The sequence below is a fragment of the Grus americana genome, chromosome 1 (genome assembly GCF_028858705.1).
Source record: "Grus americana isolate bGruAme1 chromosome 1, bGruAme1.mat, whole genome shotgun sequence".
NCBI classification, from domain to species: domain Eukaryota; kingdom Metazoa; phylum Chordata; class Aves; order Gruiformes; family Gruidae; genus Grus; species Grus americana.
In genome coordinates, this window is record NC_072852.1 from 30,641,156 (window position 1) to 30,666,707 (window position 25,552).

The window sequence follows — 25,552 nt, forward strand, 5'->3', positions numbered from 1 at the left end:
GTTTGTTTTTATTCAAGTTTGTTTTTTCACAAAAGGAGTAGTAAGTCAAGCTATTTAGATGCACGGAAAGGAAAATCACCAAATTCTGTAGCAGAATTGGATGTATTTATAAGTTATGGAACCTGAAGTTATCCTTAAATACAAATAATATAGAAGCAAACACAGAACTTGTTCCAAAGAAACAGGAGAATGACTAAGTGAACAAGGTCATGCTGGAATCATGTGAATAGAAATCACTATTTTCTGTGATCATTCACTTACATTTAAATTAAAACTAAGCCCTTAGCCCTGCAATTTGCAGTGCACAGAGAATCTGGAACTCTTGCTCAAAATTGTTGACAATCCATTATTTATTGTAAATCATATGGTCTTAGTTTTCAAAATCTATATTCACATAAAACAGGATAAAATATTATTTTCTAATATTTTTCATTCAGCTGTCTTTTTCAGTGCCCCTGTGACCATATCAGAATGTTTAAGTAGCCTGTGTGCCATATGTTAAAATATCTGAGTACATGAATACGCTGAATTTCATTCCAAAGGTCTATTCTCCAGGGACTTCCAGCTCATCATGGGTAAAGCGGTAATCATGAAGATCAGGAGACTGTGTGAAGAGGTATCTCCCCTTTTCCTTAATTCCTGATTGATTTAGATGCTTTAATATCATATTGTTCATTTTCTTAAGCTCTTCTATGTTCTTCTTTTCAGCTATCAGTCTGCTTGATATTTGGTCCATCTTGTTTCTAGTTTGAACTTGAAAAGGAAAATGTACCACATTAAATTGACAACATTTAGGTCAAGAGCATCACTACCCTCTCTTGCATTCCCGTGGGAGTTTGTAGGGAATTATGATGAGTAAAAATATTAAACAGGAAAACAACTGCAGAACCTAATGATAAGAAGTGATGCGTCTGCTGGAGTTACCTGCTCACTACGTTCTTTAATTGCTTATTTTCTGTTTTATTCGGTTTAGTGCAGTATAATAAAATCAGATACAGCTCAGAAAAATTTTGCAGTCTTCAGGAGCGTATCCATTCCATTAGTGTCCACAGGAAAATGTCTTATTTACAGGCTCCAAGATGCTATTTCTGGGCAGTATGCGCCTGTATTTTTCTAAAAGTACAATTACTAAAACACTCAGGAGACTACAGCCACATCACTGGATTTCCTAAAGCACATACATTAAAGGAAAATTCTTGCAAATATTGGCATTTGGATGCTGGTTTCCTCTGGAACACCAATATACAGTATCCGTCATGTATACTTTGGGAGCTATTTTTATTTTGGCCTTCTGACATTAAAAAAATTTACCCGTGGGTTTTGAAGCTTAAGTCTAATAGTGCCAATGCTAAATGAATCTATGTCTATGGATTGCAAACAAAATCTGAGATTATGTAATGTAATCTGAAACACTGCTGGAAATCAGTTTCAAAAACCCACAGGCCTCCACCAACCTGAGCCCAGGCAAACTCCTTTAATCCCATTTTCACTAGTACTTTACCATTTTTCCACTAGAAGGGCACATTACTTGTTTTTCTATACCAGGGCTCTACTTTTAGCAGCTCCTTGTTAAATGAATCTGGAATTCGAGTATGAGATATTTTAATTATGCCACTTAAAATTTCCTTTGTGCTCTTTACTTGTCTAGTATTCTGTTCTTTGAGCGCATGTAAGCAAATTCACTCAAGGGTTAAGATTCCTGTTCAAAAGGGAAAATGAGGATTTGCTATGCTCCAGCGAATTCCCTACTATAGGATAAAAGAAATCTTGATTTCATATGGATTCCAATTCATTCAAAATGGACTTGTAAGTTAAAATAAAGCACCTTGTGTTCTGTTCAATACCACTAGCCCAGAAAACCCCAAGATGGCAAGAACTCCGTAAACCAAGGTCACCTGTAGCCATATGTTTAGCTCAGCCAGCCCGACCAGTCCAGCCAAAGCAGAACAGTAATTACGTCTGCAGACTCAATGCTATGTGCCAATTTTGATATATCTTATCTAATTTTTTGTTTCTTTTATTTGAGATTTGCTTAGTTCCAAACCAATTTCCAGTCAGTACTTAGCTGGCAACTTTCAGGTCTTTCTTCAGGTAGCCTGACTTAAGTGTTGGCTTGGGTGTTATTCCAGTTTCAGTGGAATGGCACCAATACTGAGTTTTATCTGGAAAGGAATGGAAGGCACATTGTCAAAGTATCTCACTGCCATACAGTCATCTTTAAAATTTGATTTCATTTCCAGTCAGCATTTTAGCAACAGAGTGTAACCCTGCTGAGCTAAATTCTTCACAGCTGTTGAAGCTCAGGAAACCTTTGCAGGAAGAACAAAATTGTGCCTTTTAGCTCAGAGAGTAGAGGGCTGTGCTTTTGCACCCAGGACCAAGACCCACTGCCCGTAACCAGCCAAAGCCTTTGACCATGCAAATAGAGCAGTAGCATGGTATAAGGCAGCATGACACATTTCAGCAAAGTTCTTCCAACTGGCCCTACATTTTTAAGAACCACTCTTTGGTTTACTTACTTATTAAGAATATTACGAATGAAACAAGTGCCAAACTGATGATCAAAGTAAGAATAAAGGTGACGAAGAACAAACACTGGTTTCTTATGTTGCTTCCTGACGTGTTTTCTCCAGTACCACCAGTGTTCTCTTCCTCATCTGTTATGAGATGACAAATCATTTGGTGATACAGTTTGTTAAAGTTGGTTAGGATAAACATGACAAAATGCTTCTGGCTTCATGAAATGATGCAGAGATTTTATTTCCTGTGCTATTGCATGAGAAGGGAAGAAACCAACTTTATGAGGTCAGTTTGAATTTGGAAGTATAAATACTAATAATACACCTGCTAGAGCTGTTGGAATTTATTAAACAAAAATGTTTTTGTTGTTGAAATACACTGTTTTGTTGAAGTTGACCTGTATTACAGTTCAGAGTTTTACAGCTCAGTTTTACATGTACAAAGGTTGCAATGAGGTTTTCATCAGAAGGCTTTCTAAGAGCCTGAACGGACTCAACCTTTTCAAAAGAGAAGAGAGAAAAGTTCATGTTGAAAACCTAGGTACAGATTCATCCCCCACAGTCATTCTCTAGATTTGCTTCTTCTTCTGTTTGACAATAGAAGTACCCCTAGGATTATTAATTTCCCAAATTAAGTACCTCGGTTAAGCTCCTGATGTTGTATAGAATGAATGTAGGTCTTGACTTTTTATCTTAAAACAAATGTTTTCAATATTATTCTTCTTCTTTAAGTTTTGCTGGTTTCATTCCAATATAAAATGAGGTACACATCCTCCCAAACTGTCGAAAATGGAATAGACTCTTACATGGGCTACATATGTTGTCCTTCAGGCACATGATGAATGAGGGGAAAAAAGGGTGAGTAGTTGCTATGCTGCCCTCAGATCAGCACGGCAGGCCAGTTTATTGCTCTTTAAAGAATGTGTTGCATATAGGGAAAGTCAGTAGTTTCTCTCATAGAAACAGTTGCAATCAAATGAGGGGTGGCAATAAGCCCTAAAGGTAACAGATAAAGTCAAGTGGAGATCATGAGGAAATTCATGTGAATATAAAAAAAAAATCATACTTGAGCCAGATTTGTTTAATACCAAGTTTATGTACTACTTTAAGTACTTACTAGGGTTTGGTTTTATTGTATGTTTTGGGGGAACAGGGAGTTAATGTAATTTCATTTTGGTGTCTGTTTCATACATACTAAAATTACATGCAAATTACTGTAATTTCTCCTCCTGTAATTGCTGTCTTGCCATTCTGAAAGGGAGAGTAGCATGTGCATCTGTGAAAAATATATTTCCAGATCGTGTTCTTGTTTTAGCTGGTAGAAATCTCTGAGGTCTTTGCAACTGAGCCTGTAGTGATAAAGCTGAAGGAAGGCTGCATATGCCATTACAGCACTTTAATAATGAACCAACCTGGGGCTGAGCAATTCACTGAGCTAGCAGGAGATCTCTGGGAATATCTCTGCTTTTCTTTATTGCATTTAACACCCTCCTGCTTGCGGGTAAGCTGAAACCTTTTCATATTTGGGTTTGGGGGTTTTATTTTTATTCCCTTAGCATTCCTAACAAATGCATCACATACTAAGTGCCTGCACCAATATTGCTTTCTAAGCAGAATAATAAGGATGGGGAGGGCCTGCTACTGCTGTCTCTCAAGCATACTAAGCTGTCAATAGAGGTCTCAAAAGTGGTCTGTGCTTGCTCTGCCTAATGAATGCCTCTTCTTACTATTTCAGCTGGCTGAATGTGCCAGACTGCAGTGTTGTGAGGAATCACTGAACACACATTCTGGCCAAACTGCAAACAGTGGGACCATTTTATCATCTAAACATAAAGAAATTGCTGCATGGCTGCTACCAAAGCAATCAAAAGGTATATATATTTTAAATAGCTTTTAACATGATTGCTGGTGTGTTTTATTATGCTACTGAACAAAAGGATTGCTGTGTACTGCAACACTCTTGAAACATTGTTTTTAAACCAAGTTGGGCATCTGCTATACTACTCATAGATCATTCACAAGATTTTAGAATTCATCAGAAATTGAAAAATACTCCACAGATCTCACTGATTTTCTGGCAAGAGAATCAGAATATTATGCTGCTGAATAAGGCAACTGAGGACTGTGAAAAATTCATTTTATGTAGTTAACTGATAGGATAAGATATCTAGAGAATCTCAAAGTTAAAATAATAATAATAATAATAATAATAATAATAATAATAATAATAATAATAAGTGTGTTAAGAGTAATCCTAGAAGGAGCCAAGTCACTTTACAAATTGATGCATAAAATACATATTAGGCTACCTTTATTTACTGCTGAAACGTAGGGAGGAGCACACATGTGATTATTCCACAGAACCATATAGGATCCCACAGAACCCTATATATTTAACTGGTAAGTAAACAATACTGTCCAATAAAAATTACAAAAGAAAGCAAGACAGTCACACCACAGAGTTTCTTTGACATTAAAACCAATCTATCCCATTGTCTCATTTTGTACTTGCAGAAGTGACAATATCAAGACAATCGACATCATAGGAAAATTAAGTAGCTTATGTCTAACATCTCTGTGTTAAATATAGAAACCATCGCCACTCTAGTTAGTTGCATTAGGAAAAGTTAGAGGACTCAGAAACAGGAGTAATAGAAAGGCATTTAAGTTCTATAACTAGAAACATGATTAAGTTATGGCCATTTGAAACTCGTTTAAACATAGTTGTTGTTCTATAGCTGTTCTTCAGTCAAATTTGCCATTATAGTAGGGGAAATAAAAGCAGATTCAAATATTGTTATGTGGAAAGCTGCTGAAGAGCTCCAGGTTTTAAGATGTTTTCAGGTCACAAAGAACTCAAATATATTGTAGCTATCACTGGGTGAAAATATTATTGTTGCCATGAGAAATCAAAGATAAAAGCCAAGTAAAACCAGCAGAAGTGTGAGAGCCCGTATCTGAAACTACAAGTAAAGAGAGTCTGCAAATTAAAATGCTTAAAAGTCTCATGGAATATTTCAGATAACTGGTTTGAGTCCTGGATGTGTCTTAAAAGACTGAACAGAAATTCTCTGGTGTTTCTGTTGCCAGCTGTGAATTTTAGTGCTTGTGAAGAGTTACGATGCTATTTATGTCACAGGTGTATACTGAGCATTACAGAGACATTATCCTGCAGGGTTCACCTCCTGGATCCCAATGGAAATGGAAGATAAGTTCAGGCTTGACAGTGAATCCCTAGCCAAACACAAGGATTTTCAAGAAGCTAATAACTGAAATACTCAGCAGAGGCAGCTAAACCATTAATCTGATTTGTCTAAGTTATGTAATTTTCAATCTTTTTCATATATTTTTCAGTACATATCTTGACATATACATGCTGGCTTATTGGGCTGTTGACATCAGTGATACACAGTGTGGTCAGCCTTTTCAAATGTCATACATAACTCTTTTTTGATGGCCCATGATTTGCATAGAAAACCACTGAGCATCACCTGTCGTACATACCTAGCACATCTTGGGATCCCTCTGGACAAACGTTTAGTTTGTTTAGGTTGTTTAAGGAATCAACTACATAAAGTTTTCCTTCTTCATGAGTATCGGGCAGGTTAATTTCCAAGGCTGGCCTCTCCATTGTATCTAAAAGAAATAATTAAAAAGGTAAAATAAAACATGGATATGGGAAATAACTGGTAGCAGTTGGTGCCCTGTTCTAAGGAAATGCTGAGCAGCCTTAATGGCCCTTAAAATAAAGGGATTTGAAGGACCAGCACACTTACTAGATCTTGAAGGCAAGGGTAACTCAGTACATAGCACTTGTTTATTCTTGGAGATCTTTGCTGAATATAAGATTTCATTTCTACATTGTGTTTGCGCACATGTGTATGCTTATACCTACATATACATATGTGTGCGTGTGGAGAAAGAGAGAGAGAAAAGTCTACTTAACTGGCTCTACATTGATTTGAACATTAGTTATTTAGTTGTATAACGCTTTCGGTTTGGTGTGTACCAGGCAAGATGTAGGGTGACATCCTGACCACAGTGAAAGCCAAACCTTCAATAACACTGCTAGGAACGATGTCACCCAGGTCCTCTGCTTTCAGCATCAAATAATTCAGACATAAGACAGAGAAAGCAGGTATGGATGTAGAAGATGAGCAGCAAGAATATGGGTCTGCTTATATACCTTAGAATATCACTGTGAAGTTATTATTTGTGAAAAATGGAACAAAAAGTAGTCTTCTAATGTGGTTCTACTCCAGATAGATGCTAGTTTTGGACAAATTAAAGCCTGATGGCAAAGCTTTTTCTTCAGAGTAATACTCCTTGCTTTTAAAAAAGCACTGGATGAGCCCAGTCAGCAAAAACAGCTTCTCTGCAGAGTCTGGGTGTATGAACTCATTGAATGACTGTTTATATAAATACAATTATGAAGGCAGATTATATATAGAAAAGAAGCAATACCTAAGCAGGCTCCTCTATGAATTACACATTATTCCTTAACAGTCTTTTGGGTTTTTTTATGCTACCCTGACTCCAAAAATGTCTTCTAGAAACAAACTACAGTTCTGGCCATAAGGAGATGCAGATGCTCTAACTAGGCATCTTAGACTACACTGGTCACTGAGAACTCCTTCTGTAATTATTGAAGGATAAAACGTACCTCCAGGTAATATTCCTCTTATTCTAAGATTTGGCTTTTTGACCTTAATTGCAGCCTAAATGTACCTTTCCTTTGCTAGTGAATGTAAGAGGGGAGTTAACAGAGATTAGTTTAGACTTGGAATTGACTACATCTTACCCATTTAGTATTTTATCAGAGCTTTCAAGTTCAATTTTACCTGCCAAATATAATTCAGCACTTTATGTCAATGGAGGGTGTTAAGCACTTAAGGGTGACTTCGGAATCCTAGATGGGTTGACCTGCCCTCTCAATGTGCCTCTGAGCCCTCTCTCCCTCTCCAAGCAATAGAGAATGCAGTGTGACCAGATTCCTAACAGCACTTAAATTAAAAACCTAAAGTTTGAGGAATACAGCCCTGAGTGTTTACAGAAAAGATTCACTCCTTCCCTCATCAAAACAATTGCAGAAGATTGTCATAATTCCCACAAACTTGAGCACACAGCCAAGTAAACATTCACTCAGCCTCAGTAAGTCGGAAGACTAAGTGCTTAAATCACTCCTGACAATGGGGCTCATTGTCCTGATAGTGGAGATTGAGGGGCCTACATGTGTACTTTTATATTTCTGTTTAATAGAGTGTAAGAAAAGATTGCAGCTGATTTTTTTCTCTGTTCAGAATTGTTGCTGCAAAATACAAAGATAAGGTAGAAAAACTGGCTTACCTAGCCTAGGATTTGTAGGTGTGCAGCAGTAATTTCAGGACAGATGGTTGTGTCCGCTGCCCTTGCCCTAGACTGTCATGTGGTGCCAGGCAGCGTGGTCTGCGAGCCACGTCCCCACCAGCGCTGGCTCTGCTATCTCCCCACAAACACATCTGTGGCCAGCTGCACTCATTACGGAGCCCTGCTTTTCAACAGCGACGTGCTAAAAGTTACCACCTCGTGCACAGAGGCTTTTGGTTATTTTTAGCTTCCGAAGAGCAGTTGTTTCTCATGGGTATTTTGAGTAGTACCTCCCTGCAACTTCAGGGAAGACTCTTCTTAACTTGAGCTGTAATAAATGTGAGTACCTTTGATTCATTAATATTATGAATTATATGTTTCTGTATTCATTATTAATTATTTAAACCCAATTTCCTCACTGTGTATGTAACCGCAGTGAAGATAACCATTATTAATTCAACGAAGTCTATATTGCATTTGTGTGCTATCCGTTGACATGCCAAACAAAGGAGAGAGGATACAGACATCAGTGTCACTGGCCAAAAGTATTGATTATTTTCCCAACAAACTAATCTAAACATTGGGGCTTTTGGACTCGCTCTATCTTGGTACTTTAACCTTGCTTAAAGAGTATTTTCCCCATGCGATTTTTACATTTCTGCTTAAGCTGCTGTGGTAAAATTAGAACTTAGAATGAGAACACACTGAAAATCGTTCACAGAAAAAAGGAAATCAAGTCTAAAAGGAATTAAACCCCAGGAGAACGAAATGTTACTTACAACATAACTGCATTCAGGTAATGTGCCAGTATGGAAGAAATCAGCCAGTGAAAATCACCTGAAGAAAATTCGTTCTTCTGTTCCTCTCTCTACTTTTAGACCCCTAGGAGCCTGTCAAGTCCTGCAGGACCCATGAAGGCAGCTATGAAACAGACTGTCCCTTTCAATCTATATTTAGAGTTCATCTTGGCTAAGTATACTGACTTCACAATATTGATCTGTTTAAAAAGAAATCAGTGTATACACAGCTCTTTTTTATTATTTTGGAATCATTATGATACTATTCCATCATGGAGACTGAGGTTTGTTACTGATGATCAGTATTTCACTAACCTTTTGGTTTATGATGCGTTTTAAAAACTCCTTTGCTATGCAGAAGAGTTTTATCTACAACACTGTAGCTATGAGTAACCAGTTTGCTATGCAGAAGAGTCATATCTACAGTATTGCAGTCATGGGTACTTTAAAGGCATAGACTAGAAAAAACAGGGTATTCTCCTCCTTCTCACACACACCTTACAAATTCAAGTGGCACAGTATTATGGGATGGACTAATTTGTACGGCATCCTTAGTTGTTTAAAAAATAAATTCTGACAACCTGTTTGTGAGTACTGGCAATTGCTCCTTCGCAGACAGTTCTTTTGATCACTTTTTTCTTGCTGATGTTACAGAACACAATGTTAGAGCACACTGGAACGACAAGCAGCTGACGCTTACATAAAGGGAGCGCAGCTCAAAACAACAAATCCTTTCTGAAGCCATTCTATACATCTAAAATTTTGAACCCCTTTAAACTGACAACAAATACATTTTTCTTTCAGGTAACAACAGAAAAGTTACATCTTCTGACTGGTCGTTCCAACCCCAAGCTAACAAGCTCTGCTGCTGTCCAGTCTGAGTAGGCGGGCAGATGCAGACGTAACAAGCTTGCTCCTTTTCCGCAGGGGTCCCCTAGGAGTCCTCCCTCCAAACGAGGATGTGCAAGCCAGAAAAAAAAAATCTCACCTCCATCCCCGATAGATTCCTGACATCATCCTAATTGTAAGACAAGGAGCCAGGCCCCTCCGGCTGAGCTTGAAAAGGTCTGCAAACTCACCGGATCTCTGCAGGGCAGCAAACAGCCCATCTTCTCTTAAACACCCCAAGAAGTTGTCCTGGTTGTTGGGGCTGGCAACTGCAGTGGAATGGGGGAAAGGGCAACCACGTGCTCGGCCCCCTGCCAGGAGATGCTGTAGAAAGCAATTTTTCAGGAGAGGAAGCTTTCAGAAGCCCTACTTTACATAGCAAAGCATGCCAAAGGTGACCACCCAGCAGCCACAGGAGACCAGCAGGCTTGTGGGAACAGTCTAGCTCAAAGGGGGACAGTCTTGGGCTGGGCAAACACAGGTAGACGGCTTCATCTAGCTCAAGGATCAGAAGTTTCTTCTCCACGTGTGACACACACTGACAACACATGTCAATAATATCATCAATTTCAGTTGAAGGCCTTGTTATGGTGTAAGTAATCAGATTCTTAAGCCAATTCCTTACATAATGCATTATTTGAGGAAAAAAGTTAGAAGGTACAATTACTTAGCATGTATGGATTTGCTGGAATAGGCTCTGCTCTAATCTGAAACTTAAAAAAAAACCAACCCAAAAACATCCCACAAAAACAAGCAAACAAACCCCCAAATACACCCTTCCCCCCAACCTTTCCCTTATCAGAGCAAGCAGCCATTTCCAGGGGGTGGGGTGGGGTTTTTTGGGTGTAAGTTTTACTTCCTCTGCTTGTAACATGACCTACAATTTTAAGAATGTTTATTCTAACAAGCACATTTATTTATAGATCTTCTAGTTCAGAAGCTCCAGTTATGGAGGCTTTAATGTCTTTACTACACAGCCTCCCCCCCACCCCTAAGACAGACAGCTCTCCCTTACTGGTGCATTTCAGTCCTTTAGAGCCAGGAGCTGAGGGCAGAGGAGGAGTTTTCACTGTGGCAAACACAGGGCAGCTGGGCCAGCTCCTCCAAGGGACAGGACTAGGTGTTTTGCAGCACCAGAAATAGTGAACATTTGACCATTACAAAACCGATGACAAATCAACAGTAGGCTGTTATGCAGACCATACATAAATAAAATATACTTTCCAAACATGGCAAGGCAGAGTTTCATGTCGCATCTACTAAAGCACTGAGACTAACACAACTCCATGTGTGAATGGGCAAACAGACAACCCCATCTGTTTCCCCCTTTAGGTTTTGCTAGCGTTCCAGCTTTTTATTCATGTAGTAATCACTTTTACACAGAAAGCAAGCAGTGAGAAACAACTTTATTCCAAAAATTAAACATCCAATTTCAGAACATGAGAATATTGTTTTTATTTTGCATTGAGGCAAGTATTTGTCATTTCACTACTTCACTGTAAGTGAAGGTTAATGAACTTTATAGATCCATTCAGGATAAAGTCATACTCTGCAGAAATTTCTTTGTCCACCTGCCACTGAAGAGTTTAAAAATGTTACTAAAATAACTTCAACATGAACAAGATCATGTTTTTTGTATTGGCACATTCTTACCAAAACACAGTCAGTGAATTCATTTAATTTCCCTTTATATAAAGTAAGGAATCCAATCTGCCACACAGCCTTTGGCTACAGTTATCCACCTCATTGAACAGTTTAGTTACAATATATTCACCTTTGGAACAAGTTGCAGCTAACATAAGTGTTACAACATATCCCTGCACCCAGTCTTACATCAATCTATGTACAGTGTATATGCAACTAAGCAACAACATGCATTGTATTTACAAATTTTATACAACATCCCTGTGCACAAGTGCAAACTGTGATTACAGAAATTAAAAAAATTCATTTACAGGTTACAAATCTATTTTAATTATGAAATACTTAAAATTGAACCCCATGGAAAAGAAGATCTAGAAAAATTCCCCCACGTCTGCTCTTTTATCACGACATTTACTTCTAGCCTTTGTCCGAGCCTTGAATGCTGCAGAGTTGCACAAGTGCTACAAAATAAAAAGAGAAATTAATCACAGATGTTCAAAAAGCTCACATCCTTTAGAGATTTTTTTTTATGTTAAGAAACAGTTGAAAATATCTATTAATCTTTGAAGCAAATTGGTAGGCTTTCTGAAATTTATGGTGTACTATCTTAGCACTAAAGGCCGATTCATTTTAATATACATACATTTAAAGGAAACTTGGACTGTATAAGAAAGGGCTGAGCTCGGAGCAATTCTGGAAGCTGAGTCAGTCTTGAACATTACACAGACACAAAGTAGCTTAAGTTTGCCCCCAGAATTAAACTTAGTAGCACCCATTCCACAAATTGCACTTGTCCCACGTAGGAACATTCACAGCCAACAGAACTAAGTTATCCTCCTAAGCATGTCCGTTTCACGCTGGAGAGTTTGAGATACTGTCTTTATACAGACCCAGTTTCTATAGGTTCCTGTATGTTCCTACCCAGAAAAGCTTGAGTTTCACACATATGGGGCATGAATCTGGCACCAATCAGCAACCAAGTCAACCTTCAGACCCCCTTAGGACAAAAGCAGTAGCAGACACGTGCCGAGTGGAAAATCTAAAATATGAGCTCAAAGACGCATACAAGCAAGGTTTGGTTTCATCCAGGACAATACGGGGCACTGCTAGAACTGAAGTGACAAGTTTCAAGATGACAGCTTCTGAAGTGCATGTTTGGAGTACCATTTAATCCAGGAGAAATATTATTAGTGTATGAAGTGAAGAAAATATATTAAGGTGCAATAACCTACCCTTTCAAAACGGGATATCTTCATTGTTTTAAGAGTTGCAGCATCTAGCATTACTGGTGGACCAAGCTCAAACACATTCCGAAGAAAGTCATTTGACTAAACAAGAAACACATCAAATGTTCAGTTTCTCCTCTATCAAGTCTCCAAAAATGACTACTGTTAAATATCAAGTATTCCAGTAAGAAATAGCAGCAATTTGACACAAATCTTAGTATCTTTTGTAATTAAGCCAGGGAACATTTCTTCCTTCAATCAGAATAACAACTAAAACTGCCCTCTTGAGAAGACAGACACAGCTACCCCTCCCCATTGATTTTTTTGTCCCAGCAAATTAGACACTGTTCTGTTACATCCTCTACACAAGATTAGGCAGCTGGACACAGATCCATATGGTTTCACAACACACCAATTTTAAAATATCTGGCTGCAAAAGCAGTATTTGAACAATTTGAAAAAGCTGCTACATGCCTGGGCTCCCTCAGTCACATGGGAATGCAACTGATACCGGATTGAAGATATTAACCCCATGAGTATCATAGCAATTCGGGAGCAAATACTCCTAAGCCAGAGTTCTTGCTTCTGCCACATATCTGAACAGATGACTAGTGAACAAGCAGTTCCTAGAACAGAGATAAGGGGCTTATCCCTTCCCTTCTGGAACGCTGTCATCATTGGGCTGCAAGTTGTGTTCGTTATTTTTGACTAAAACTTTGCATTCCTTTTTACAGGCTGGAACAGGAAGAGTGGAGGCATGCGGCTTTGCAGGAGCCGGTGACTACACCACTCTGCTGAAAGAGGGCATAAGGATTCAGGGAAAACCCTGAAGCTAAGAAGATACTCAGCTTGAATCTCTTCTCGGAGAAGCCTTCTCATAGCTAACCCAACGCACCCAGGCTACAACTCAGAAACAGCTCACCCACATAGTTCTAGCTCACTGTAGTTCATTTTCTAAGTGCTGTCTTTTAACACTTCTAATGCAAAGCCCATCATTTCACCAAGTTCTACTTGTGATCTTGTAATTCAGACTGAGTTACTACACAGAAGCCAGACAGGGAACAGTCTGAGCATGTTATCAAACAGCAGCTCACCTGCAAATGATATTGCATCCCCGACCCCAGAACCTCCTTGAAGGTATCGTAAGTTTGTTTTTTAACCCAGCAGTCAATGTACATGCGCTCAGGTCCAAACTTAACCATCTCTGTAGGAAAGTCACGCTCCTATGAAACAACATATATAATTTTAATTTAAACAGTCTTTTTATTAGGAATTGTATGTATCTCAATTAACTTTATTTTCATTAACAAACTTGGCACACCAAAAACCTTCCAAATAATATGCAAATACTACAGATTGTATTTGTTCATGAGCTGACGCACATCTAAAGTCAAATCTCATGTAACACTTGAAGCTGACATTCTTCAAGTCAGAAAGTATTTTTGAAAAGAACACTTAACTTTCATCTTTAGAATTACTTTAAGAATTGGACTTATCTCCAGAAAAACAGTTCTGAGTGCAGGGGTCACCTTTCAGTCTGTTTGTAAGCCTCATTTAGTCCCCACCTTTCAAGTGCAGTGAGCTACATTTCTGACAATGGAATGTAATGAGTGGTAGTGACTCAGATTCTTCTACAGGCAGAATCTCAAAGGTGACTTCACTTCAAAGCCTTCTCCTTACCTTCTGAGATGTTTAATTGTTCTGAATGTCAACTAATACTTAGTTGGTCTTACCCATACAGCAATGTAAAAGAGTAATTATCTGACAAGTAAAAAATCTAGTTTGAGAGGTGTAACGTAACAAATCTCTCTTTCCTCTACTCCGCTCTTGTGAGACCCCACCTGAGTACTGCCTCCAGCTCTGGGGGCCCCAGTACAAGAAAGACATGGAGCTGTTGGAGCGAGTCCAGAGGAGGGCCACAAAGCTGATCAGAGGGATGGAGCACCTCTCCTATGAGGACAGGCTGAGAGAGTTGAGGTTGTTCAGCCTGGAGAAGAGAAGGCTCTGGGAAGATCTAATTGCGGCCTTCCAGTACCTGAAGGGGCCTACAGGAAAGATGGTGAGGGACTGTTTACAAGGGCATGTAGTGATAGGACAAGGGGTAATGGTTTTAAATGGAAAGAGGGTCAATTTAGATTAGATGTTAGAAAGAAATTCTTCACTGTGAGGGTGATGAGGCACTGGAACAGGTTGCCCAGAGAGGTTGTGGATGCCCCCTCCCTGGAAGTGCTCAAGGCCAGGCTGGATGAGGCTTTGGGCAACCTGGTCTAGTGGAGGGTGTCCCTGCCCATGGCAGGGGGTTGGAACTAGATGATCTTTGAGGTCCCTTCCAACCCAAACCATTCTATGATTCTATGAAATAATCCATTAAAGTGATAGAAGTTTGACATTTGTCTTAAAAGCTTTACTCAGAAGTTATGTTACTAATCAAGTATTTTTAGAGTCCTGCTTTGTGTATTGTTCTCTTAGTCTGGGTATGGAAAACCAGAAGATTATGGCACAACAATTAGGACAACAACTGCCCCACACCCAATTACTTCTTTGGCTGCTGACAGAGGTGCCATTTGGAAACATATCTTACTAGTAAGGTGCTTTTTGTTATGCACAGCAGTTCAAGAGATTTTACAATAAACCTTGTCACAGAATTCAGGACACTAATTTGGATAACCTACGAAGTTTTGTATGAAAAAAATTTGCTCATGGCATAAAATAGAAAGGATTTAGCATTTACAGTGCAATGTTTAGCCTTCTTTAAAGAAAAAAAAGAAAAAACAAAACAAAATTCTTCAATATGGAAATCAAGTTTTGAGTAAAATAAGCGAAGTTTGACTTTCTTTGGTCTACATTCCTAAAAAAGCAGTTATATTTTGTGTAAGTGATCAGAATTTGAAATCTCATTTAAAATACTTTTTTTCCTGTTGCTTTCACTGAAACAGTATCTATTTAATAAAAAAACCATTTTCATTGAAGTATACACTACACAATTACAATCCAGACATTCGAAGTAAGACAAAAAAAATCACCTCAACAGCTCGTAGGACATCTCTGAAGACAGATCGCTGCTTTCTTTTATCTACCTTGGCTCGGTGCTTGTTTCCATCTGTAGCCAGAGCTCTTAGTTTCTCTGTTAGGAGTTCCATATCTTCATAAAAGAAATCCTAGTCCAAATTAAAAAAAAAAAAAAAAATTTCTGGCCTTAATATCTTTCCCTGCAAATAGAAAAACGGATCTCCAAATTACGGCATGTAGAGCTCTACAACCTGTTACCTTGTTATTTAAAGAGACAGAGATGGCACTAACTTCCTGTGGTTCCATTTGCAGCATTTAAACCAGTAAGAATAAAGCCACAGCATCCAGTTTACCAGTTAGGACACTATCAAACTCTATTCTGGTAATCAGAGCCACATGAAACAGTACAGCTCTTTCAGTGCACGTATATCCGTGCCAATCTGTTCTGCTCCATAATCCCAAGGGACTGCCTGCCTAATTGATCTGCTAAACCTGGCTGCTGCTCCTGTCGACAAGCTGAGGGCACTTTCAGGTTGTCAGCACAGAATCCATGCTTCTGGAGATCAATCGCAAGGCACCATTAGACTCACAGGAAGGAATATTTAGATGTAAGTCTTATATGAGGTAGAAAATTAGAAAACAGTTGGTTTAAAGAAAATGCTTAACAGAAGGTCCACTCTAAGTAAACTTTAACGTGTAATTATTTAATAGGAAGTATCTTCTCCCTACCATGTGCTGATTCAGTGCTAGTTTACCTGGATTAGTAAACCACTTATGTAAAAACAAGTATCTTATCTGAACATTTCGTCATGTCACCTGACTAGACTGAGTTTACTGCATGCTTTTTGAAAGAAACTGGTCATAGGCAAAACACAGTAAGCATTTTAACCTGCACTGATTGCTAAGGATCCAAAGAGAATCACTTGTAATGATTAAAGGAGTGTCTGCCCAATGGAACAAAAAACTTTTTAGTGAATATAGTCTCGTTTGTTAATGAATTTTAAGATTTTAGTTACTTATGGTCAGTTTCATTAAATAAAGGATCAAGTTCCGGTCTCATTTTCTTTTCTTTTCTTTCAAAGTTGGCTTCCATAGCCAAGAGACTGAACTCCCTACTGTTTGCAATTATACAGAAGTCTCAGGAAATTGTTTCAGATTATGCACTGTTAGTGTGTCATGTATCCTGACTCAACTGGCGTTATCTTTTCACTTTGGACTTTCCTTCAATGCTGTCAAGAAAACAGTTCAGAAATTAGTTATGGCATACTGAAGAATGTAAAGGCACGTTTAGCTGTGCATGAGGTAATACCGAGAAGCTTGCACCTCATCCAACTCAAAAGCAAACCCCAAGAAATCTCACCAAATGTAGCAATACTGGTATCTGTGCAAATTTTTTACAAATCCTGTCAAAATCTCCCCCCTTAAATTGACTGACTAGTCCCCAACTGACTAAAATAGTCATAAATGCCATGAAACTGTCATGCAATACTAGTTATTCTTCTCAAGGTACCTAAATAAGGATATTGAAAAAACAATACTGAAAGTCAACATGGTTTCTACTGAAGGATAGATTTTCAGCTGTGAGAGCAGAATTGTGCAGGTTGGGAATCACTGGAATTTGTCTTCAGAAAACTAAGTATCTAATGAGTGTTTCCACTACAGTAAACAAACCCATTTTATCCTAGAATCTCTCTAGGAATTTTTTTTAATTTGTTTGGTTCTTTTATTAAAGCTGATGTTGGATTTAGAATCTAAAGCTTGCACACTACATTTCTAGTTGCTCTTAAGTACTGTTTGATGTGTTTTGCCATACTGGTTCTGTTTTGCAATACGGAAATTAGTGTTAAAATAAGAGCTAAATTGCTGTGAATCATTGCTATACCCAATTAGACTGGGACAAACTCACTACAAAGAACACAACCCAGTGAATTATATGCCACTTGGTGAGATCCAGGGTGCAATACAACACAGGTTAAATAATTTGTTATCATCCCAATGCAAGAAAATTTAGCTGCTGACATCTACTTACAGCATCTGTTTCACGGGCCAGTTCAAACAGAAGGGCTAGTGTTTCTCCGGCAGCTATTCTCATGTTGAGATCATCACAAGACAGAAGACTTGGAAGTTTATGCAAGTGCCTAAGGAGTAAGTCACATGTCATTAAGATGTAATTTTTGTTGACACTGCTTCATGGCATATAAAAACAGTCATTACAAATTTTGTTTTCCAAGAAAGATGCTCACATTTCAATTTTCTTCTTCACTTCATTCATTGGACAAATGGTCAACAACAGTGTCCATGCTAAGAGAGCACTGATGTGAAGCACAGTATTATGGGTACTTGATACACCATTAGTGTCTCTATCCCGCTGATAGGCCTTTGTGAAGATGTTTTCCAGGCATTCCATAGTACAATACAGTTCCTGAACAGGGGAAAAAAGATCATGAAAGTGGCTTAAGATTCACACATTTTCATATTGTCAATTTATTAAAAGAAAAAAAAAAATTATCCTCACCGTAATGTCATCAGTGACAATGAAACAGCAAATCCCTAAGCAGGTTGCACACTAAACACAAAAGGAAAAAGTGTCAGTATTTGACATTAATGTTACTGTTGACCAAACTTTCAAACTTTGACCTTTGAAATTTAACATCTGGAGTAATGGAAACTTGAAATTAAGGCCTTAGCAGAGTAGAAGTCTTCAACACTGTTTAATTCAGCTAGTTTGTAACAGTTAGCTCTCAGTTCCTGTCTACTCTCAGGATGATTTTACAACAAACTACTCACAAGCCTTCACTTTTCATGCTGTATTGTTTAATATAGCTTACAAAGCCATTCCAAAAAGCTACACGTAGCACTCCTTTCACCCAGTTATTCTAAATCCCATCAGGATTCACCAGCAGAAATTATGCTGATAAGACAGCAATGGACATATGATACTTATTCACAGCTGTGGGAAATATTTTCCCCTCTCTGCCCACTATTACAATTAAATGGCATGTAAACACCGGACTCCAAAAGTCTTTCTTAGACCTTTCCAACTTTTCCCATGAGGTCGTACACATCCCTTCCCTATCCCCTATTCTACTCCACCTCCTCTTACAAAGAGTAAGAAAACAATGTTTGAAAGTGATGTTTGCACTAACCACACAGGGCTCAAAACTACACTTTGGCCAAAAGGCCGAGAAGTGAGAAGTTGGAGAGTATTAGTTAAAACTCTGAAGCTTAAAAAAGAAATCTTGACAAGAACTTTAGACTGTCTTCAGTCAACATTTCAAGTATAATGCTGATGTATAGATGAAGTGACTGGATGAAAAAATTAAAATACTTTTGATGGTACAAATGTATCAAGTATGTAGTTCTAGATCTATATGTAATTTTATCATATATATTTACATAAGTAACATTCCCCTGTTGTTAAATTAAAATTAATACAGGAAGGATACATCAATATGTCAGTGGGAAAACTGGTTTTTAGTACAGGACTTCAACGTCAGCCCTCAGAACTGCAGTAAGGAAACTGCAACATAATGAGTTAAGACACTTGACAAAGTACTAGATGTAACAGCTCTGTAAAGAAGTTCCTGGGTTGAAGAAGAGAATGACATTCGACCTTCAAGTGGAACTTTTAAGCCAGTGAAAACTGCTATGCATCATTCAGAGTATACGTCAACATTCTGAGTTTACACTGCTGCAGTAACCTTTAGTTTTGCATTACACAATAGCGAGTTGGTCAAAAACTGCCCTCTGACCCTGCCTGGCAAATAAACATTTTATACTTACAGCCTGTCTGGCCTGGATACTGGCTGTTCCATCACAGACAATCTTCTTCAGAACTGGACCAAGGGTCTTAAAAATCTCTTCACTTTCAATTCCTGACCCCATCTGCACACACAGAAGACATGCCAGTCCGGCAGCTGCACACTGTTCGTCGCTCTTACCTACAGATTAACGTACTATGATGAGTAATCACCTTGTGCATTGCTTCTTTCCTTTAAAGATAATAGTCTGAAAACTTGCAAGTGGAAATTCAGAAACTAATAGACAAGATAATTTCAGTTAATTTTCTAGGTCAGTTAAAATATGACATCTAAATTCAAAAAAGGAATGTTGTTAACATAACTAAATTATTAAGCACTCTATGAAGTACTAGAGAAGCCTCGCAGTCTAAATTCCTTTTAAGCACTAAGCTATTTCTCATAGCAAGCATGTTAATTACCTTTCTTTATGCAGCGTTCAATGCTATCAGTTAGTGTCATTCTCCTTTCCATGATAAATTCATATAGTATTTTAGAAGAAAAAGCACTTTTCAGACTGTCAAGAGCTGCTTGTCTTGTCTTCGCACTGTTAGAAGAAAGAAGGAAGAGCTCTTGAAATCAGCACACACCAATTAAAGCTCAGCCTTTCTTTTCATGTTAGTTTATATTTGTCTGTGCCCAATAGAAGAGTAACCCACAGAAGTACCATGAAGTATGAAATGCTACGAATTGCCTCCTTTCTCAAGGACTTGGAAACATGGGTTGGAGATAGGGTTCACAATAGTACACCAGGCTAGAAATAAAGTCACTCTGCCTCAAGCTACTAGGAAAGGAAAGTCTGATTCTCACTTATCCAAAAACTTGGTGGAGGGAGAAAGGTCTTTTCAGATCCAGAAGAAAAGCAAGTCCTCCCTAGCATGAAATAACTGTAATTTCAGTAAGCATATTAAAAAGTTTAATGCTCATTTCCCTTTGTATATCAGAGGAAGCCAGTAAACTATACATGAATGCATTTCTTCAAAGCATACTATACCTCTTGTCCAATGTAAGATCAATAAATCCCTTCAATTTGTATTCTAAGTCTTCTTGAGTGGCTTCTTCATCAACTTCAGGCCCTAATCCAGAGGAAATAATTTAGTCCTACTGATATACATTTTATTAGCAGACACAGTAGTATCCAACACTTAACATTTTTAATGCTAATAAGAAAGTAGTTTAACATAAACAATAGCTACAGAATTGTTCAGTATTACAGCAACAAAACGGTGTGAAGCTTACTACATCAAACTGTACCTTAAAATACTTCTAGAAAAAAGTTGATCTATTGATATACTGTGCTTTTTCTATATCTGCTTCTTATATCTGCCAAGAATGAAAGAGAGAGCTAATCAGGTCTTACGTAAATTTGCTACAACTGATGTCCATCAGCTAACCCTATCAGCAACACGTTTTCATCCAGTCCACACATCTACCCCTGGAGTACAGCAGGGTACTCATTGTTGATGCAGTGAGTACTGTCTAAGCAGCCTGTCCTATCTGGCATCACTTCAGATGCCTCTGCAACAGTAGTTCAGTTAAGAGTAGCAGATATTCATAGGGAAGGCTCCCTGCCTTACCCCCCTGTAGCAGGCTTTCGGGTCCCCTCCTCCCAACAAAAGGACATTAGAGCAGCCCAGGTTGTAGAGATGGTAGAGGAGACAAAGCACAAATCTAGTTCAAAACAGGCAAATGTGACTCTTTCATTCTCAAACTCTTCTACAGTTCTTACGACCTCAACTATGCGTTACGAAAATCAATGTCTTATAATGCACCTTAAAATTCTTGTTGTCCCCAAAGGTTAGCATTGTATAATTCTAATAGAAAAAAGCCTAATAGTTTCAAGAGAAGCTCATGAAACCTGGAGTATATTCTTACCAAACAAAATAACCACTAGATTAACAATCATACAGTGTTTAACAGAATGTCATTATTTTGCTACTGCTACTTACAGTCTAGTCTAGTACTTAAACTCTTAATTCAACTCAGGTTTTATGTTTTTAAAAAGATGTATAGATATAAATGAAAGAACATACCATCCTCAGTGAAGCTAGCAGGATCACTGAAGCCACTGCAGTGGCTCATAGTTTCAATTGAAGCATCTTCATCACTAAAAGGCTGCACATTTCTGGGCTGACCACCTTAAGGAAAGATGAATACAATAGTTTGGTCACTTTTCATATGGAAAAGGAAGATCTGAACACCAAAAGTAGAATTTAACCCTCCCAACAGATTCACTCTCCCTGACTCAGACACAGAAAGCACATTTCTTTCCTCTGCTAGGTCATTTACTCCCACCTGTTCTGAAGACTTTTTTGGCTCTGTTCTCAAAGATCATTTGTGAATGGTAGAGAAGAGTCCATCTAGTTTTCAAAGTACTGGTAGAATTCCTAATTCTAGCTTTAGGATTTTTCTACATAACTCCAGCTTTAGGATCTTTCTACAATCTACTTCAAGTTAATGCAATTTCCTGTAACTGTGCTTTAACAATAGCTCTGTATTAATTTAACTATTAGGACGAGCTACCTTTAAAAAATTGCCATAGAATCTTTATTTTTAGATTTTGAGATTTCAAGCCAGGATAAGCTATACATTTAGACAAACATACATTACCCAGTTCAATGCAGGATTTACAGGATTAGGTGTAGTATGTGCAGCATCAGCAACGTCCAACCCTATTTTAATACTAAATTACAAATACAAGCCAAAATATTCAATGCTTCAACAGAGGAAAAAAGTATTCCCCTCTCAGGATCAAGAAGGTCTCAATTCAGTAACTTCAGCCTTTTTGAAGAAAGCAGTATTATTTTTACCAGTGTTCATCTCTACAACTTTTCAAACCTGTAACTTATTGTTACAGCATTAAGAGTTAGAGGAGTTTGACCTGATAATACTGTAATTTCTATTGCTGTCCTATTCTAGCCCTTACTTTGTGTCTAGTAAAGTTGATTAACAAAATAGTTTCACTGTTATTTCTCCAACAGCTTCCAAATGTCACTGACAGAACGCAGAATTCTGCTCTTGCATCTATTTTTTTGTGGTACAACTGATTCTAAACTATTTAAGAAGGCAGTGCACAGTGCTCATCAGCTTCAGGCAGGCTTCCTGACTACCAAGACCCCCCAAAAGCAGTTTTATCTTGGCAGAATCAACCACTGTCCAAATGCTTTCCAAAAAAGTTAAATTCACACTTCAGAAGTTTTGCAGCTCTTAGCTGTAAATCATCTACTTGTATCATGGACCATAACCCTTGATGTTTCCTATAGTTACAAAGGACAAACATTAGCCAATGCACAGACCAAGAAACTTGGAAGCTCAGAGATCTGGCACAGCCACGTTCTTGCTTCTAGTGATGTCAAGCAGAGAAGTTCAGTGGGAGAAGTAGCAAGAATGACTGCCAGCCCTTCACAAACTGAAATAAAAGCAGCTGCAGAAAGACCCAGTGAATTGCTCAGTTCCTAAGCATTTGATACTACAGAGACAGACTGCTCACGGCTATGGTAGCCTGAATCAAAGTTTCTCCCCACCCCACAAAACCTCCATTCTGTCCAGGAATCAGCACCTCGGCCACACACATTCTGGATCTGAATGAAGATTGTTTGTTTTAAAACATCCTCTTTTAGGCTGAGGGTTTTTTTTTAAAATACTGCAGCCTTTCAGAGCACAATGCGCTGACACACGGCCACACCGCCCACCAGAGACACGGGAGTGACAACAGCAGCCGTCCCCCTCCCCCGCCCCGGAAGGGCCCACGCTGGCGGCGGTGCAGCAGCGTGGACACCGGAGGCTGCGCGTGCCGGGGACGCGCCGCCGCGCCCCGCGGGCCCGGCCTCCCCCCGCCGCAGCCCGGCTCCCCGTGCTGCCCTAGGGCCAGCCGGGCGGCACGCGCGGCCGCGGCGGGCAGGAGGCCCCCGGTGGGGCAGGCGCCTGTCGAGGCCGGCCGCTGCCCTCAGGGCGCCGCTCGCCGCCGGCGGCGCCAGGCACGGCCACCGCCCGCCGCCTCCCCGGGGCCGCCCGCGCCGCCGGGCGCATGCGCGCAAACGGCGTGAGGTGGCGGTTTCGGGGCCGGCTCCTGTCAGCCCAGCGGCGGCGCCGCCCGGCCCGTGCCCGGCTCCAGCTCCGTCCCGTCCAGCGGGGAGCTCCGCGGCCGCGTCTGCCCATCCTGCCGCTTTCCCACTAGTCCCGCAGGGAGCCGGGGCGCAGCTGGTCAGGGTGGCCCGGCCGGCCGCGGCCTCTCCCGCCGGCGAAGGCCGCCGCCCCTCGGGAAACGGGTGAACTCCGCGCCCCGCGAGGCCGCCCCGCTCCGAGCCCCCTTCCGCCGGCCCAGCCGCACTCACCGGCTCCGCGCTGGTGGTTGCTCCCCCGCTTCTTAGGCTTGGGCATGGTCGCAGCGGCGCTCGGCTCGGCTCCCGCGGCCCCTCTCCGGGTCTCGGTCTCTCTGCTCCCCCCCGCCCGGGAATCAGCGACAATCAGCCGATAGAAGAGCAGGATCGCTTTTTACTCCAACGCCTCTGCGAGGCCGACTTCCCGGGCCGGGGCAGCGGAGGTGATTGGCGAAAGCAGGCGAAGGACGAACCGGCGGCGAAGGCAGAAATCCCCGTGGAGGCCCGTGAGCGGAGTCGATGCATCTTTCTCCTCTCAGACACCTGGGGCTAAAGGCGCGGAGCGGGCGCCGGCGCCGCTTTTATAGTCCGCCGGGCTGCGGGGGCGGGGCCTAGCGATGAGCCGTTGCCGCGACCAATGGCCGGGCGTTGCGACAGCGAGCGGGTGACTCAGACGCGTGAGCCCGTGACGCGACCGCGCAGCTACCCTGCGGTGGGGCCGGGACGTCATCGGCGCTTCGCGCGCCACGCCGCGGTGCACGCTGGGAGCGGCGGGCTTGGCCGCCAACCCACGGGCGCGGTGGAGGAGCAGGGGCGGGGGGGGGAGGCGGGCGCCGGCGGCCCGGTCTGACCCGCCTCGCTGGCGCTGGGCCGCCGCCTTCGGCTGCCGGCGGAGGCTGGCAGCGGCCGCTGGGGCCCGCACCGTGCGCGATTCCGCTCCTGGCGCGCCGGGGGGCGAGCGAAAGGCAGAGAGCTGGTCGCGTCCCCGCCCTGGCTCTCCTCACCGGCGGGGCCTCCTCAGGGCGCCTAAAAATACCGCGCTGCCGCCGGGCCGGGCGAGGCGGGGAGATGGCGGAGCGCCCGGCCTCTGCGGAGGTGCGCCCCGCAGCGCAGCGCCCGCCGCGGCTCCCGGGGGTGGAAGCGGGTCTGGCCGCGCCGCGCAGGGGGCATCTGAGGGCGGGGAGAAACCCCGGGCAGCCCGTGCGGGCCGGAGACGGGAGCAGCGCGGCTGTGCCCGTGAAGATTTCTACGTGCTGGTCTTTTAAATCGGGCCGCGTGCCGTGTTCGTCGCTGGCAGTGGAAAATGTTACCGCGGTTTTGTCATATGAAGTATTGTCGGTGTACAGGGACGTCTTCGGCACTGGTTGCAGTGTGTGGCTCAAGGGAAATGCCAGAAGAGTTTGGCTGCCTGTCATTTAAAAATGAGTAGATACAGGATAGACAGATTACTTCTTCAAAAAAGATTTTCTTCCACACACAAAAATGTTTTTTGTTGTTACGTTGTTGTCAATTATGTGTTCCAACTTAGGGACTTCTGCTTTATATGCTTTTATTCTTTATCCAAAATACTTTTTTTCTGTTTTCTGCTGAACTTGAAATAAAGAGAAATAGGATAGTATTCCTGTTCACCAAAAAAAGATTTTATTTATCCACCAAAAAAGAATATTTCTGAAGTGTGAATGTTTGTGGAATCTCACTGATGGGCCCTAACAGTACTGCAGTATTTGAGGGAGGGAGGAAGGACAATTTTGCGGAACATGCTGAAAAGTTACGTAAGGCACAATAGCGATTACACTATTTCAGTTCCTGTGCATACAAAATATATTTACACTGACTTCCAGAAAGGTAAACTTTCATAACAATTTTACATAAAGGCTACATGAAAAACAAGAAGAAAAGGGGGTTGTGACCCGTTTGTGCATGCTGAATGTTAGTAGTGTCCAGTTCTAGAAAATGGTAGCTGTCAGTTGTGATACCTGTGGGCGCTGGAGAGCCCGATGTTTTGCATTGCTGTGCAGCCTGAGCTTCCTGGTGAAAAAGTCCCTTGTCAGGCACGGGAGAGTCACATTTCTGAAAAGGTCTAGCCAGTTCTTTTAGCATCCTATTAAGAGGGGAAAAAAAAAGACACAAGAGTGTCTCAGAGGCACTAGTTTTTCTCCTTCAGGATGTGTTAGAGCGAAGGACAGCCTTCCAGGTAAGTGGGCAGAGGAGTTGCAATTAAATATG

General features: G+C 40.9%; 2 protein-coding genes and 1 long non-coding RNA gene across 8 annotated transcripts; 1 reads left to right on the plus strand and 2 right to left on the minus strand.

Annotated features, from left to right (window-relative positions):
• LSMEM1 (leucine rich single-pass membrane protein 1) lies at positions 1-9,862 on the minus strand. Of its 6 annotated transcripts, none has more exons than XM_054817225.1 (5): positions 9,651-9,776; positions 8,645-8,765; positions 6,024-6,155; positions 2,520-2,657; positions 1-753 (listed from the first exon to the last, which is right to left on the minus strand). In XM_054817225.1, the coding sequence occupies exons 2-5, from the start codon at positions 8,655-8,657 to the stop codon at positions 545-547; spliced, it is 492 nt and encodes a 163-aa protein (XP_054673200.1). In that variant the 5' UTR covers positions 8,658-8,765; positions 9,651-9,776; the 3' UTR covers positions 1-544. The 6 variants fall into 6 exon arrangements, with proteins under 6 accessions (XP_054673200.1, XP_054673211.1, XP_054673227.1 ...); XM_054817236.1 differs by having other exon boundaries at positions 9,742-9,766; XM_054817252.1 differs by lacking the exon at positions 8,645-8,765 and having other exon boundaries at positions 9,742-9,862.
• Positions 8,013-13,267, plus strand: LOC129203172 (uncharacterized). The gene is made up of 3 exons (XR_008575934.1): positions 8,013-8,204; positions 8,744-10,142; positions 13,155-13,267. It is a non-coding gene; the product is annotated as an uncharacterized LOC129203172 (long non-coding RNA).
• Positions 10,937-23,878, minus strand: IFRD1 (interferon related developmental regulator 1). Its single transcript, XM_054817155.1, has 12 exons — positions 23,561-23,878; positions 21,260-21,364; positions 20,221-20,302; positions 19,649-19,773; positions 19,213-19,370; positions 17,945-17,995; positions 17,673-17,851; positions 17,459-17,567; positions 15,444-15,578; positions 13,515-13,643; positions 12,427-12,522; positions 10,937-11,655 (listed from the first exon to the last, which is right to left on the minus strand). Exons 1-12 carry the CDS (start codon positions 23,604-23,606, stop codon positions 11,566-11,568), a joined length of 1,305 nt encoding a protein of 434 aa, XP_054673130.1. The 5' UTR covers positions 23,607-23,878; the 3' UTR covers positions 10,937-11,565.
• Between the last annotated feature and the right edge of the window lie 1,674 nt (positions 23,879-25,552).

What these genes read in the sequence shown, in the direction of transcription:
- LSMEM1 (XM_054817225.1), bottom strand. An exon ending in GGGATCCCAAGATGTGCTAG is followed by an intron (nt 2,658 to 6,023) that starts GTATGTACGACA and finishes ATCTCATAACAG; the next exon opens with ATGAGGAAGAGAACACTGGT. An exon ending in ATTCGTAATATTCTTAATAA is followed by an intron (nt 754 to 2,519) that starts GTAAGTAAACCA and finishes TTCCTTTTCAAG; the next exon opens with TTCAAACTAGAAACAAGATG.
- IFRD1 (XM_054817155.1), bottom strand. Translation starts at nt 23,606, where the DNA reads ATGCCCAAGCCTAAGAAGCGGGGGAGCAACCACCAGCGCGGAGCCG. An exon ending in TGCTAGCTTCACTGAGGATG is followed by an intron (nt 20,303 to 21,259) that starts GTATGTTCTTTC and finishes CCTCTGGATTAG; the next exon opens with GGCCTGAAGTTGATGAAGAA. An exon ending in GGATGCAATATCATTTGCAG is followed by an intron (nt 12,523 to 13,514) that starts GTGAGCTGCTGT and finishes TTTCTTGTTTAG; the next exon opens with TCAAATGACTTTCTTCGGAA.